This window comes from Phyllopteryx taeniolatus, chromosome 9 (genome assembly GCF_024500385.1).
Source record: "Phyllopteryx taeniolatus isolate TA_2022b chromosome 9, UOR_Ptae_1.2, whole genome shotgun sequence".
NCBI classification, from domain to species: Eukaryota; Metazoa; Chordata; class Actinopteri; order Syngnathiformes; family Syngnathidae; genus Phyllopteryx; species Phyllopteryx taeniolatus.
Window position 1 is genome coordinate 23,837,897 of NC_084510.1, and position 13,805 is coordinate 23,851,701.

Below are 13,805 nucleotides of genomic sequence, written 5' to 3' on the forward strand. Positions count from 1 at the left end.
CATCAACTGGTCGCCAGCCAATCGCAGGGCACACATTGACAAATAACCTGAAAGGTAACCCAGGGAACCGCATTGTCCCATTGTTGCAAAGTCGCAGCCCACTTTTATAAAAATTGAGAACAATAAAGATTTTTTTGTTTTTTGTCCTGGTCACCACCTCTTCCAGCTCCTTCTCTCAGGTAGGCGCTATCGATCAATGCAAACTAAAACCAGCAGATATTCCAACAGTTTCTTCCCTCTTTCCATTAAATTGCCAGAGGCTAAGTGACTCTTCGTAGTGAGTTTTTATGTTTTTATGTCTCAAAAGTATTTTTTTTGTCAAAATGGCTGTCTATTGTCGTACTAGAGCGGCTCCAACTCCCGGAGAGAAATTCCTCGTGTGTTTTTGACATACTTGGCAAATAAAGAGGATTCTGATTCTGAAAATACACTTTTAAACACAGTTGTATGACGTTCTGCCAAATGCATATTGCTAGCCATGACATCCGTTAGCCAGAAGCTGAGCTACACTGTGTTGGTTTACGGCGTAAACTAGTTGTGAGAGTGCAAGAGTGTAAGTGCAGGAACTTGGTATGCATCTGTACTGTACCGATAAAAATCTTAATACGAATACTGTACATGTAATTTTTTACTAGCTGTCTGCGACCCACCCAAAATGGGTGCGCGGCCCACCAGTCGAGAATCACTGGTATAGACAACCTACTCAACCTAACAGAATGAAGAGACTTGGGTGGTTCACTGTATCTGATTTCAACAGTCAAACAATAAGATTAAAGAAGTGGGTTTGTGGTACAACAGTGATTCCCAAAGTGTAGTATGAGTACTATTAGTAGTATGCGGGCTCCCTCTAGTGGTATGTAAAAGCATTACTGAATTAAATGCTCAAAACTGCACATGTTACAGTGTCTTAAACTTTTGATCCACTATAGTACATTTGTTGACTACAGTTCAGTTGTATTTAACTTTTAAGTACAATACATTTCCACCTAATCTTTTAGAATTGTATGTTTTCCCAAAAATGTTTGGTAATTTTTAATTTGCTATATGTATTTTGCATCATGTTACACTGGATTACAATCATATCAAATATACTTTTTAGGAATAAAACCTCTGCCTCGTTTTTTTCTGACCGTTTGGGCCTACCACGCTAGTGAATTAGAATTTTGGTCATTCAAGGTGGTACTTGGTGTAAAAGGTTTGAGAACCAATGGTTTGACATTTTACTAAGCGATGATTTTCTTCCATTTTAAAGAGCTTTGATAGTTAGTCTTAGACTTTCTCACACGTTTTTATAACCATCATTCGCGATAATATCCAAACCAACAAGATTGTTCGAACTTGAGGTTGAGTTTAGCTTTGTTTCGCAATAGTATCATTGCGTTTGTATTTAACTCCCATGCACACCGGTGATTCAAAAAAAAAAAAAAAAAAAAAAGGCCTGATTGTTTGCCATTCATAATACATCACTGGATGAAAAATTATGTATGTTGTGTTAGTAACTACTTCAAACAAATGAGGGGGGGAAAACAAGACAAACAACGAGTGAAAAGAAATCCTTTTACAGCTCAAATAGGTGTCAATTCACACGTTGACGTATTTTCCGCCATCGCTTGGTATCAAAATCGAGCGCTCCTTCGTGCACCTAACCCCGCCCCCTGCTCTCTGTGACGTGTCATGAAAGAGCACGCGCCTCCCAACCGGCTGGCTTGTACCTGTTATTATATTAGGTGTCGGCAGTTACTCTTCTACTTCCAATTTTCACTTCTCTGCCTTGAAACTTCTCTCCTAAAAGGTCCTGGCGTCCCGCTGGGGACTTGAAGGGGACGTCTTCGCAGTTCCACTACAAGGAATGCTGTTGGCGCACGATACCTGCTGTCTTCGCGTTTAATAGTAAATCCGAAAAACAAACCCCACACAAACAAATCGAAGAGGCGTTCGGTCAGGTTCAGGATGGAGGGCTCCAGAGTCGGCCGACTCTCGCCAAGCCGTTTGCCCCCCGTCGAGTGTCTTTCCGCCGAAACGAAAGCTCCGACTCCGCCGGTCCAGGTGAAGAAACAAGCCGTGAAGCGACACCACCACAAACACAACCTGAAACACCGCTACGAATTCCTAGAAACACTCGGGAAAGGAACGTACGGCAAAGTGAAGAAAGCTAAGGAGCTATCCGGCAGACTGGTAAGGTTTTACAACACAACCTTTGTCTCTTTTTTTTTTTTTTTTTTTCCAACTATGTAATCTTAAAAGTGCATCTATGGTGTCGGTCTGAGAGCTTTATTGCCTTTTGGCCACCTGTTCAGAAATAAAAGTGCTATTTGTGAAGCAGCTGTTTGCACTAATTTACTACCATATGGACTGTCATTGAGATTAAAAGTCACAAAATTGCACCTTTTTTTTAAAAAACACAAATCCACTAAAAGACAACATTAATGTTGTGGGTATTTGTGCAGCTGATCTTTCCCACTCTCTTAACAATCTGAAGGCAATTCTTGTCCCCGATCTTTGCAGCGGACTCCGAAACCTGTGAAGAATGTGTTGCTATTACAAGGACTACACACACACACACACAAAGATTGAACGCCCCTTGTAAAGCTGTCAGTGCACACAAAGCTTTCTCCCCAATAAACCTCCCAGTGGCTTGTAATCAACCGGCAAAGGCATTTGGGTGAGTGAGCTATTGAAAAGAAGAGAAACGGCAGCATTTGTTTCTTTGCAAAAGTAAATATCACATCACTGGGAAGCTTGGGGAAATAAATAAAAGCAGAATTTAAGACCACAAAAGGCACGATTTCAGATTTGTATTAACGTGGTTCAACAGAAACCATGGGATGTAGTCTGCCAAGAGCCATTTAAAATGTGGAAAAAAATGATTTGACAGCAAAGAAATAAATGTGAGTATACAGCGTGGCGCAAAAGTACACGTAGTTGGCGTTGTAAGAGTTAAACAAAGTTCTTTATTATTGACCTTTATTGATTTCTTATCAGATAACCATGGCAGGCATGATGGCATGTAACCAACGAAAGTGGCTAATTAGACAGTGCTGGTGAACAGAATACTTAAAAGGTTAGACAGAAATCGGATGGAATTTATTGCATGATATTTAAATTGTTTGTCTACTTGGTGGAGGCATATTTAATACTTCAGTTGATTTCTGTGGAACCTTTTCAGCATTCTGTCTTCCAGTGTTATTTGATTAGCCACGTGCTGATCATTGGTTGCATTACCTGCCATGGTCATCTGAGGGGAAATCTAAAAAAAAAAAAATACATAAAGGTTAGTAATGAATAATAACTGTATAACTCTTACAACTGTGTACCAACGTTTGCACCCCACTGTGAGCCTTTCGTGGGATAAATGTTTTGGGGCTTTTTAAAATCTTAGTAGCGGCACGGTGGAGGACTGGTTAGAGCGCCAGCCTCACAGTTCTGAGGACAGTGGTTCAATCCCCGCCTGTGTGGAGTTTGCATGTTCTCCCCGTGGCTGCGTGGGTTTTCTCCGGGCACGCCGGTTTCCTCCCACATCCCAAAAACATGCATGGTAGGTTAATTGAAAACTCTAAATTGCCCGCTGCTGGTTTTTGCCAGGCAGACTCGATGCTTGGTCAAATTCATGACCTACCGTAATTTCTCGTGCATCATGTGCATTTTCCGCCCCCAAAAATGGTCAAAAGTCAATAGTGGTTATAAAAAAGGTGTAGCCTACACTTTCATTCCAATATGACAGGGGTACGTATAAGTGCATATATGTACAGTTGTGCTCATAAGTTTATATAACCTGGCAGAATTTGTGAAATATTGTTTTTTTGTTTTCTTTTAATGACTGAACAAGAACCATCATTAATTTCTTTATGGTTATGTTTTGTTTAATTATAATGCCTGACCGTTTAATTTGAATCCCATTAAAATAAAATTAAATGTATTTCACCTGGTCCTTCATGTTTTCTTTATAGAATTGTACCCATCTTACAAATTCTACCTGGGTAATCAAATATATGAGCACAACTGTGTTTTCTAATTTACTAAATCAAAGTAGGGCTGTGAATTTCAAAATAAGAGCAAGTAAATAAAAAAAAAAAAAATTACATGTTCAAATAAAGTGCTTAACTTTCTGAATAATTCTTTGAAAAAAAACTAACAAAATACAGATCATGTTTTGATCATATGGGTAGAAGCAAAATCATGCATTGTAAAAATTCATTATACATAGGTAGTAGGGTTTTCCAGAATTTTGAGGTCAACTTTGGGGCTGCATGTTATACATGGGTGCGTATTATACACAAGACATTACGGTAAATGGTTTGTGGGGGTGTGTCTGTCTAACAAGTCCAAGTCTTGGTTATCACCCACACTGCATGTTATGAGCTTTTGTTGTGAAAGTGCAGTCAAAGATGGAATTTCCCTCCTTGCACCTGCGCCCGTCACGTCACAGTACATGTTGAGTCGTGTCCCCACACACACACACACACACACCGCAGGATGTGAGTTGGTGTCTGAGAATCATCCCCGGCCGACGTCTTGCTGAGCCTGCTGTCATAATACTGATAAGACCTACCAACTGGCTGCTCCAAATGTGCTTTAAGCAAAGTGTTACCTAAATAGCCTTTAGCATAGTTGTAAATGCAACATTCCTCTGCTTTGTTTTTATTTACCTGCCCTACCACTGATAGCACAGGGAGGGATGCGATACAAAAAGGGATGGCCTCATCTTGCGTGCAAGGTGCCACTTTGACCTAAACCGCACTCATCGTCATTGTATGCGTTAACCCAACAAGAGGAACTAGAATGGCATATCTCAGACCTCTGCCAAGGCATAACAATCCTAATTTGGATCAGCCCCAAACGGTGCACCCTAGTTCAATGTTTCCTAAACTTTTTTTCTTTGAAAAATCTTATGGTACACTACCAAATGTCCCAAAAAGTATGAATGCTGATTTAATGATGATCTTGTCTCAGTTTGCTCACAAATTAACTCTGTGTGGAATCTGGGCCTGTTTAATTGAACACAAAGCTGAGCAGGTGGGTACACAAGTTTATTGTACCCTCTCTCTGCCATCTAATGCAAGGGCATTTAATAGTTCTACCTGTCACTATACATTGCTGGCATCGATAAATGAACAAAGATACATTATTTGTGGTAAATAATGATTTTCGGACAAATTAAGTGAAATTGGATCATTTCCCACGACACCCGTGATGATCTCTCATACCATAGTTGGGACTCATTGCCCTTGTTGAATAGGCCTGAATTTGGTTTGTCCACGTGCACAGTAAAACACGGGGATTACATCAAGCAATGACTCACTTTCTTGACATTTCCCTTGAAGAGAAAACAAGGAGATAATAGAGAGCTTTATTGTATAAGCAGCCTATGATTGGCTGGCAACCAGTCAAGGTTGTCATCTGAAAGAAGTTCCAGCTCACCTACGATTAGGACAAGCACTTTAGCAAATGGATGGACGTTTAAGCCCTAATGCACTAACAGGGCAATGTGCAGATAACAATGCATTTTTAGACGCTCCCAAATGGTTCAGAGCTCAATAGTTAACATTTACTGAGAGGCAAACGGCTTAAATTTCGATGTAGGAAAACAAAAAAAGTTAGCATAAATCCCAAATGTAATGCTTGGGCCATGTTCCACCACTCCACAAAGTTTTGTGAAAATTGGTTTTGCGGCTCTTAGGAATTGTGTGGATTTGATTGTTGATTAATCATGTCTTAAGCCAAATTGGAGTGGCTGCAAACAGCAGAGGCGCTGATGATTCTCTATCAACTAGTCTTTGGTCTTAAACAACCAAAGCTATGCATTCTATTTGTTAAACAATTGTAAAATAGCATTCTTTAAATAAATGGGGGGAAAACAACATCTAAAAAAGACATTTAATAATTGTGTACGCCTGCAAACACTAACAAAAACATAACCTTATAAGGTTGCGGGTGGCATGCATTACTTATTTTACTTTGTGGGTGGTAGTGCAAAATTGCAGTCTAGTTGTTTGTGCTGGAGCCCAAAGATTTTTCGCCTGCGGGTGCCGAGTGCGTAGAACAAACTGACGGTGACAAAGGACGCACACACACTCTGATAACCTCACAGGGGTGTGAAGTCATCATGAGTCCAGCAGTTCTGTCTGACAGTTATTCAAACAAACGCAGGAAACCTGAGTTCACACAAGTCAGGAAAAGGGAGTCTGAGCGGCATAAGCGCCACACTGACGCACACCGTGCGTCCAGACCAGACGATGATTCACAGCAGGTTCGCCGGGTGAAACTGATATGACAAGTCTCCACTTTGTCCGCTTGTCTGTTGGGTAGCCGGGAGGCTTCACAAATAAGAAGGCCACCCCAAACACCATCTGGAGCATCATGATGAGATGACTCTTCTTAACCTTGAGGCGGAGTGGTGAGGAATGCCTGGCATTCCAAATCCCAACACATGGATGCAGTCTTGTCTAAAGCCTTTTATTCAAAAGCCCCAATTTAGCACTTATTGCAAGTCTTTACAGAGGGCAGCACTTGATGCATCTTTACCACAGCAGCTTCACAAATAATGGAACTATTTCGGTCTGTTCGGAAATAAGTTTTATTTTTTTATTTTTTTTTTATTTTTCCGGTATGAATTGTTCTCATGAGAGAGACTAGCTGTAAACAGATGATTGTGTTCCTTTTCCAAGAAGGTCTGTTGATAATCTTGTCTAGTCTATGTGGTGTAATTCAATTACCAGATTGCCAGATAGTTATCAGAGCTGATAAAGAATATTAGTATCCATTATTATGTTGTTCTCATATATTTTCTTTGCTTCTTTTTAAAGGTTGCCATTAAGTCCATCAGGAAAGACAAGATCAAGGATGAACAAGACCTGGTTCACATTCGCAGAGAAATTGAGATCATGTCATCACTGTGTCACCCGCATATCATTACCATATATGAAGGTACGGGCACAATGCAATAGTTTTTGTGTTGAATTTAGTTGCTTTGTTAGGCCACACACGTGAATAGTGAAACGTGATACCCGTAAATAGAGCTCTCTACATCAGTCTCTGATTGTTTGGATTCTGAGTGAGTTCACGCAAGTCTTTAGTGGAGACTGGTGCTCTGTTACATAAGTCCTGACTCCCCGTTGCATCACAACAGCAGTGTTGTGAGCAGTGCACATGGCCTTGTGTCTTCCAGCACCCCTAAACGACATCGCCTCAATGCGCGCTTGTCACTATCAATAGGGTTTATCCCAATTAGTTTGGCCTCAAAATTAAGTACATCAACACAATCCAATGAGATGTGTAAAAAAAAAAAAAAAATCTTTCATTCTAAAGGTAACCACAATAAATCCCAGAGATGGGGACTTGAGTCATTACTCGTGTGGCTTCATTTCATCTCTGCTAAATGCTCAGACCTCCGTAAATCAGCAAAACAATTAACATGTCAGACAATAGTATTCCCTCCAGTCCTGTAAGGCGGTAGTAGTAATCGTAATTTCACCACCGCTCCAATAAAGCTGCATCTGAAGGGTCAATGTTCCATTGCAAGCAGACTGTAACGATAAGAAAATGTATTCCTAGTTTGCACCAAAATATAATGTGTTCTTTTATGGTGAAAATACTGGGATGTGTATTTTTGTCCCCTTGCACATCCAAACAAGGTAGTGAACATATTGGAATAAACTTCTCAGTATCATGCAACTCAGTTCTACGACACTGCAAACTAAAGTCACTGTAATAAAAAATATTGTTACAGTCAAGCTCAACCAAGCTCTGACAGTGTCAATCAAATCTGAGGAATATTAAATATTTGATACATTTTTTGGATCTCATTAGATGGTGCGTACATTGTGCACCAAGTGTTGTCACTGAGAGTTGAACACGGAAAATAATAAATTAACATTGTATTTGGCTGGTTTCATCTGTTCTTTTTAGTATTTGAGAACAAGGATAAAATCGTGATTGTGATGGAGTACGCCAGCCGGGGGGACTTGTACGACTACATCTGCGATAGGAGGCACGTCTCTGAGCGGGAGTCAAGACACTTTTTCAGACAGATTGTGTCCGCTGTGCACTACTGCCATCAGGTGAGAGCACTATCAACTCTCGTGTATTATCCAGTAAGTTAAACAGAGTACATATGTTACGATAGATGGACTTGGCAGGCATTTGCATTACCCCATATCCCTTCCAAACTCTTCCTTGTGGCAGTTATGTAGACATGAAAGGCACAGAGCTCCTCTCGGACCAGTTGCTCAGCTCGTGTTCCTTCCAGGGTACCAGAACCCCCCGCTGTTGCATAATGACGATTATTAACTGTCAGCTGGCTGATTGGAAAAGGGATGCTGTGAGAACAATGCAGAGGAAAGTGAACACAGAGTTGAGGGAGAGGCACAGGGGTGGCGTCAAGGCTGAAGGCCAGCCGTCCCAACACACACACACGCATTCACAGTCACTAATGAGGGTGTGATGGAACACAGTTAGCACACTCGCACACCATCGGCCCACTCCAGCAGTCCGAAAGCTAAAGCTTCAGTGGAGGTGCTTTAGATGTAGGCTAGATAATATTTACACAGTCAATTACCCCTTCATGTTCTATGTCAACCACCTGTTTTGTTTTTATTGGCCCCTGATTTAAAGGGCTGTTGTTAACTGTTGGCTGTATTTGGCCCAACTTTGAATCATAAAAAAGTGCAGACAATAGGTCTTTATACGAAATTCACACTGCACGACACAGAGCATGTTGACTGGCCACGTGTTTCCATTCATTTTTAGTAGCAGGTGACCTGCATTTTTTTTAAAGGCAAACATCAGTGGAAGGCATGCCCCCCCCCCCCCCTCCCCCCACCCGCAGAGCCAAGGACAAGGACGCAGCAGGAAAAAAAGAAGGAATGCGTTCTAACCTGGGGGAAAATAATCCTTTTATATAATGTAGACAGCCTATATAAAATGACAAGGATTGAAATGTATGGAATTTCACAGATAAAATGTGAAAATAACTGATATGACTCCTTTTTTTTCTTCTTCTCCTAGAATGGAATAGTTCACCGGGATCTGAAATTGGAGAATATTTTACTGGACGGCAATGGCAATGTCAAGGTATGCAGATTTCTGCAACTTATTATATGACAAAAAAAACAAACAAAAAAAACTTATTTGTTGTAATTGATCAAGTCTACACTAAATGGACAAAGGTGTAGGGACAACCTGATCATTACACCTGAACATGGAAGAAAATATGGCTGCAAACAGCAAGTGTGTCTTTGGGTAATTTTTGTTCATTCATGCTGTGAGGTCAGAGGTCACTTATGTTGAGGACCAGGCTAATATTCTCTGTTCTAGTTCATCCCAATGTTGTTTTGGCACAAATTCATCCAATTATGTCCTTGCTGTGTTAATGCGGCACAGTCATGCTTGAAAAGGGCACTCCCCAAATTGTTTTGATTAGTTATGTGAGCGGATGCTGTGTCTCAATAGATTTGTCCAGTGTATTTGGTATATTCTGGTTAGAAAAGGATGAAAAGTTAAATGTATTGACTGGACTCTGTCTCACACTTTTTTCACAGATTGCAGACTTTGGCCTGTCAAACCTTTATCACAGAGATGAGTACCTTCAGACATTCTGCGGTAGCCCGTTGTACGCGTCCCCAGAGATCGTAAATGGTCGGCCGTACCGTGGGCCGGAGGTGGATACGTGGTCTCTCGGAGTGCTGTTGTATACTATGGTTCATGGCACTATGCCCTTCGATGGGAACAACCACAAGGCCCTCGTCCAGCAGATCAGCACCGGAAACTACCGGAAACCAAACAAACCCTCTGGTGAGTGTTTCACCATTTCTTTATAATTCATATCTATTACTGTACATCAGACAAGGAGTAAGTTAAGTAGATATTTTTCCATGTATGATCCAAATACATTTTGGTGGGAAACCACTCACATCCAATCTGATTTGAATACAATTATGTGTACGAAGTGTGTCAAAGGTCCAAGACTGGTGTCAAAAGCTATATTTCAAATCCAAACTACAAGTTTTCCCTCCGAAGTGATCCCCCTGGAGTCTAAATGCATTTTCCCAGCCTTGCGTGCCATGCCTTCACGCACTCCTGGAAGGATTCTTCGGGATCCTCTGCATATTGATGATGTCCACATCTTCAAAACAGGTCCCTTGAGCTTGGGAAAGTGGGAAACATCACTCGAGCCAGGTCGGGCGAGTAGGGCAGTTGCTCTATGATGGCAATGGTCTTCTTGGCCATGAACTGTTGGATGCTCGGGGCATGCTGATTAATCGTCTGGCCCACACTGAAGAGGAAAGCTAGTTGTTTGGATATGAAATCTATTGTGACATCAGGCCTGGAACTGTTTTAACACATCTTGTAAACTGATTTGGGATTGACACAAAATAAGTACAACAGTCAAAGTGCTGTTGTTGAATATAAATTAATGAAGGATGTTCCTGTGCTGAAAACAAATGTAACTGTTCTTTACCTCTCTTGCTCCCAATCAGAAGCATGTGGTCTCATTCGTTGGATGCTGATGGTAAACCCTGAGCGCAGAGCTACAATTGAGGAGATAGCGGCACACTGGTGGCTTAATTGGGGTTACCAGCAGTCCCTGGTGGCTGAGACAAAGGCCAACCAAGTTGAGGAGACTACGTTGACGTCCTCTCAGTCAACGCAGCACCCGGCCGGGCTGGCCACCGTCGCCAGCTGGCTGCGGCGTACGTCGAGGCCTTTGCTGGAGAACGGCTCCAAGATGCGCTGTCTGCTCCGCTCGCAAGGTAGCGGCGGGGGCGATGTGGTGCGCCAACGCTCGCTGCGTAGGTCACGGAAGGAGAATAATGTCTCCCAACCAATCCACGAAGGGGGTACAGACACTCGGCCTTCCAAGGGTATTTTAAAAAGAAGAAATAGTGTGAAACAAAAAGTGATGAGCGAGACCCCTGTTGACGGTTCAGCTGAGCATCAGAACATTTTAGGTCTGTCAACCCCAGCCAGTGCCCCCTCCGCTGCAATGCTACCTCGCAAAGGTATCCTCAAGAAGCCCACAGAGCAGGAATCTGGCTACTACTCCTCCTCTCCTGAGAACAGTGATTCTGGCTGGGTCGCCCAATCCAAAGAATGCCCCTCAGCATCAACACACAGGAAAGGCATCCTCAAGCGAAACGGAAAATTCTCCTCTGGGGGGCTGCAGGAGTTTGGCTCATTGGATCAGCTGGCGGTTTCATTACCCAGCAGAGGCGCCAGGGTGAGATCAAGCGGCGCCATCAGCGAAGACAGCATTTTGTCCTCGGAATCGTTTGACCAGCTGGATCTTCCAGACCGTGTCGGACTTCCAGCAGGCACAGAAAAAGCTGTCAGGCCCACCATGAGAGGATGTGTGTCTGCTGACAATCTGCTGGACATTCAAGAAGATGGCATTCTTGGAGCTGGGCTGCAGAGGCAGTGGAACTGCTATGAGGCCGGAGTGGCTGACAGTGCCTTCTCCATTACAGACTGTGATAATGTGACTGAGGCTTACAAGCAGGCCTTGATTATTCACAGTCCTGCTCCAAGCTGAACACCACTGAAGATTTTGTCTCTATCCCGCATGGCCAGAGCGCATTGTGACAATATATCAGCGCACTGTAGACATCATCTTAGTGGCCAACCACAGGAATTGCACACACCAAAAAAGGGAAGCGTGAGAGATACTTATTGGCTTGGTAAGGTTAAAAAAATAAAGTTGTAAAAATGCAAGTTGGAGTCTCAGGTGCTCAAACTATGCATCATCAAAACGTCACCCTAAACCAAAACATCTTGAATGTAATTATTTGTATAACATCAGCCGAGGGCCCTTGTGCCTATAATATAACCAGTTGTTGTTTTTTTCACTCAGGCAGTTGGAAAAGTATTTATGGCTTCATGGCGCTTTTATCATTTGATGTCATTGTCAGTTAGGTTCAACTTGAGTATTGCTTTGCTGTATTACTCTGCTGCAGCTTTTACTGCATTTTATGATACAAGCAAACGACAACATTTCGTGATGCCAAAGAGCGCTCTTGTTAACACTAGTGGACCCTTTTGTCTTTATTTAAGATTGCACAAACACTTAGGACGGGGATCTTGGTCGTTATTTACAATCCATGTTTCTCTTGAAATGATGTGGTCCAAGTTTGACCGATAACTTGAATAACAACTTGACACACTGACGCATAACGAGCCTTACCTGTTGAACCTGCTGTAACACCCAAATTTACGCTAGTGCATGTGCATAGGTAGCATTTTCCAGTCACAATCCAAGAAAATCAGCAGCATCTGTTTGAAGTAAACTGTGAGCTTGATTAGCTAAATGTTAATGTGTAACTGCTGAAGTAAATGATGGTGCTTGGGTGTCTTTGGTTTACAGCTCAGGTCTTCCAATGTTATTTGGAAATACTACTGGAAATTTGCTAAAGCTAGATAAAAAGTTCTATTCTCTCTCTCTTATCTTACATGCACATGCCATTTACAAAAAAACTGTGAACAGGCATGTCCATACAGCATAACGCTATTCAAATACTTGTTAAATATTTGGCGGATATGCTATGGGGTTTTTCCAATGACATCCACGGTGGTGAAAAAAAAAAAAAGACATCTTGTGTTTGTGTCGACAATTCACACTGGAATTCTTGCTGAATCATAACGGAGAATACAATCAAGAAGTGGCAAGTTGTAACATAACATCTGATAAATTGAGTGAAATTACTTTATCACTTTCATGTAAAAAAAAACAAAAGACGCCCAGAATCCAGAACGGCAAACCTCTCCCTGACACTGGAATTTTGATATTGCAACATTTGTTTGTTTTTCTTTGACAAACTGAAGCTTATCAGGAACGTAAAGGAGATGTGAATGTGTGTACAGTAACATGCAAAGTTGAAATTGTCCAAATTTCAGCTAGTTCTTGTCATTTCAAGAATTGAGGGAGCAGTGTTCATGAAAGCAAGTGTTCCTATTTTTGGGTCAATTTTATGTACATATAGGGATTTAATTACCTTTTGATTCAAACTCCAGGTTTCCTTTTTTTAATGTGCCAAAGTTATCGTCTTGTATGACACTCTTGTGACTGGGATAAGGGCATCAATAAAAATTGAAAAAAGTACCTACATGCTGCCTTATGTTGTCAGTCATTTACATGCGATCCTTTTATTGTAACAATGGAGTTGAAACCAAACACTTTGAGACTTCAAACATAAACTTCAAGCAATATAAAACATCACATTTAAAACTAAGATATTACTGTAAGCTTTGTGTCCAATATAGTGTCTCAGAACAAAAAAGGCATACAACTGAAAATGTGCAACAATGAATTAGTGTTTGAAAGCTTCTGCAATAACTGTTTGAAAATACCTAAAAACAATCTGCAACACGATGGCCATTAGAAAATGAAAACCCATTTTAGTGATATCACTACACTCTATGAATCAAGTATTGTGTGAGCAAAAAGACATTCAGGCCTGCTATATTCGCACTTGCATGTCGTGGCAGGGAGGAGTTTCCACCTGGCTATCACTGGCGTCACTGACCTCTGATCTGCAAACAGCAGCTTGGAAAGGGGAAGGCAGGATGAACTCCAGTGCACTCTGAAGCTGGCTGTAGCAGAGGAGGATGGAGTCCTGGCCGAGGTGGAACACAAAAGAACAAGGGTTCAACAGCAGGCCACAGACAGACAACATGATCACTGATCAATATTACATTGTGCACTTGCTGTTTGTTGTCCGCTTGAGCTGGACACTTGAATAAAAAGTTGCTGCTATTATGGATGGAGGAAACTCGATTTTTGTATGCCCGAGTTTTTGTATGATTCAGTTTTAGGT

The 13,805-nt window shown here is 41.7% G+C and overlaps 1 protein-coding gene across 1 annotated transcript; it reads left to right on the forward strand.

Moving 5' to 3' along the window:
• The first annotated feature begins 1,664 nt into the window (after positions 1-1,664).
• nuak2 (NUAK family, SNF1-like kinase, 2) lies at positions 1,665-13,096 on the forward strand. Its single transcript, XM_061785170.1, has 6 exons — positions 1,665-2,175; positions 6,804-6,924; positions 7,906-8,057; positions 9,004-9,069; positions 9,537-9,789; positions 10,476-13,096. Exons 1-6 carry the CDS (start codon positions 1,951-1,953, stop codon positions 11,525-11,527), a joined length of 1,869 nt encoding a protein of 622 aa, XP_061641154.1. The 5' UTR covers positions 1,665-1,950; the 3' UTR covers positions 11,528-13,096.
• Positions 13,097-13,805: the final 709 nt, after the last annotated feature.

What these genes read in the sequence shown, in the direction of transcription:
- nuak2 (XM_061785170.1), top strand. Translation starts at nt 1,951, where the DNA reads ATGGAGGGCTCCAGAGTCGGCCGACTCTCGCCAAGCCGTTTGCCCCCC. An exon ending in CTGTGCACTACTGCCATCAG is followed by an intron (nt 8,058 to 9,003) that starts GTGAGAGCACTA and finishes TTCTTCTCCTAG; the next exon opens with AATGGAATAGTTCACCGGGA. An exon ending in GAAACCAAACAAACCCTCTG is followed by an intron (nt 9,790 to 10,475) that starts GTGAGTGTTTCA and finishes GCTCCCAATCAG; the next exon opens with AAGCATGTGGTCTCATTCGT.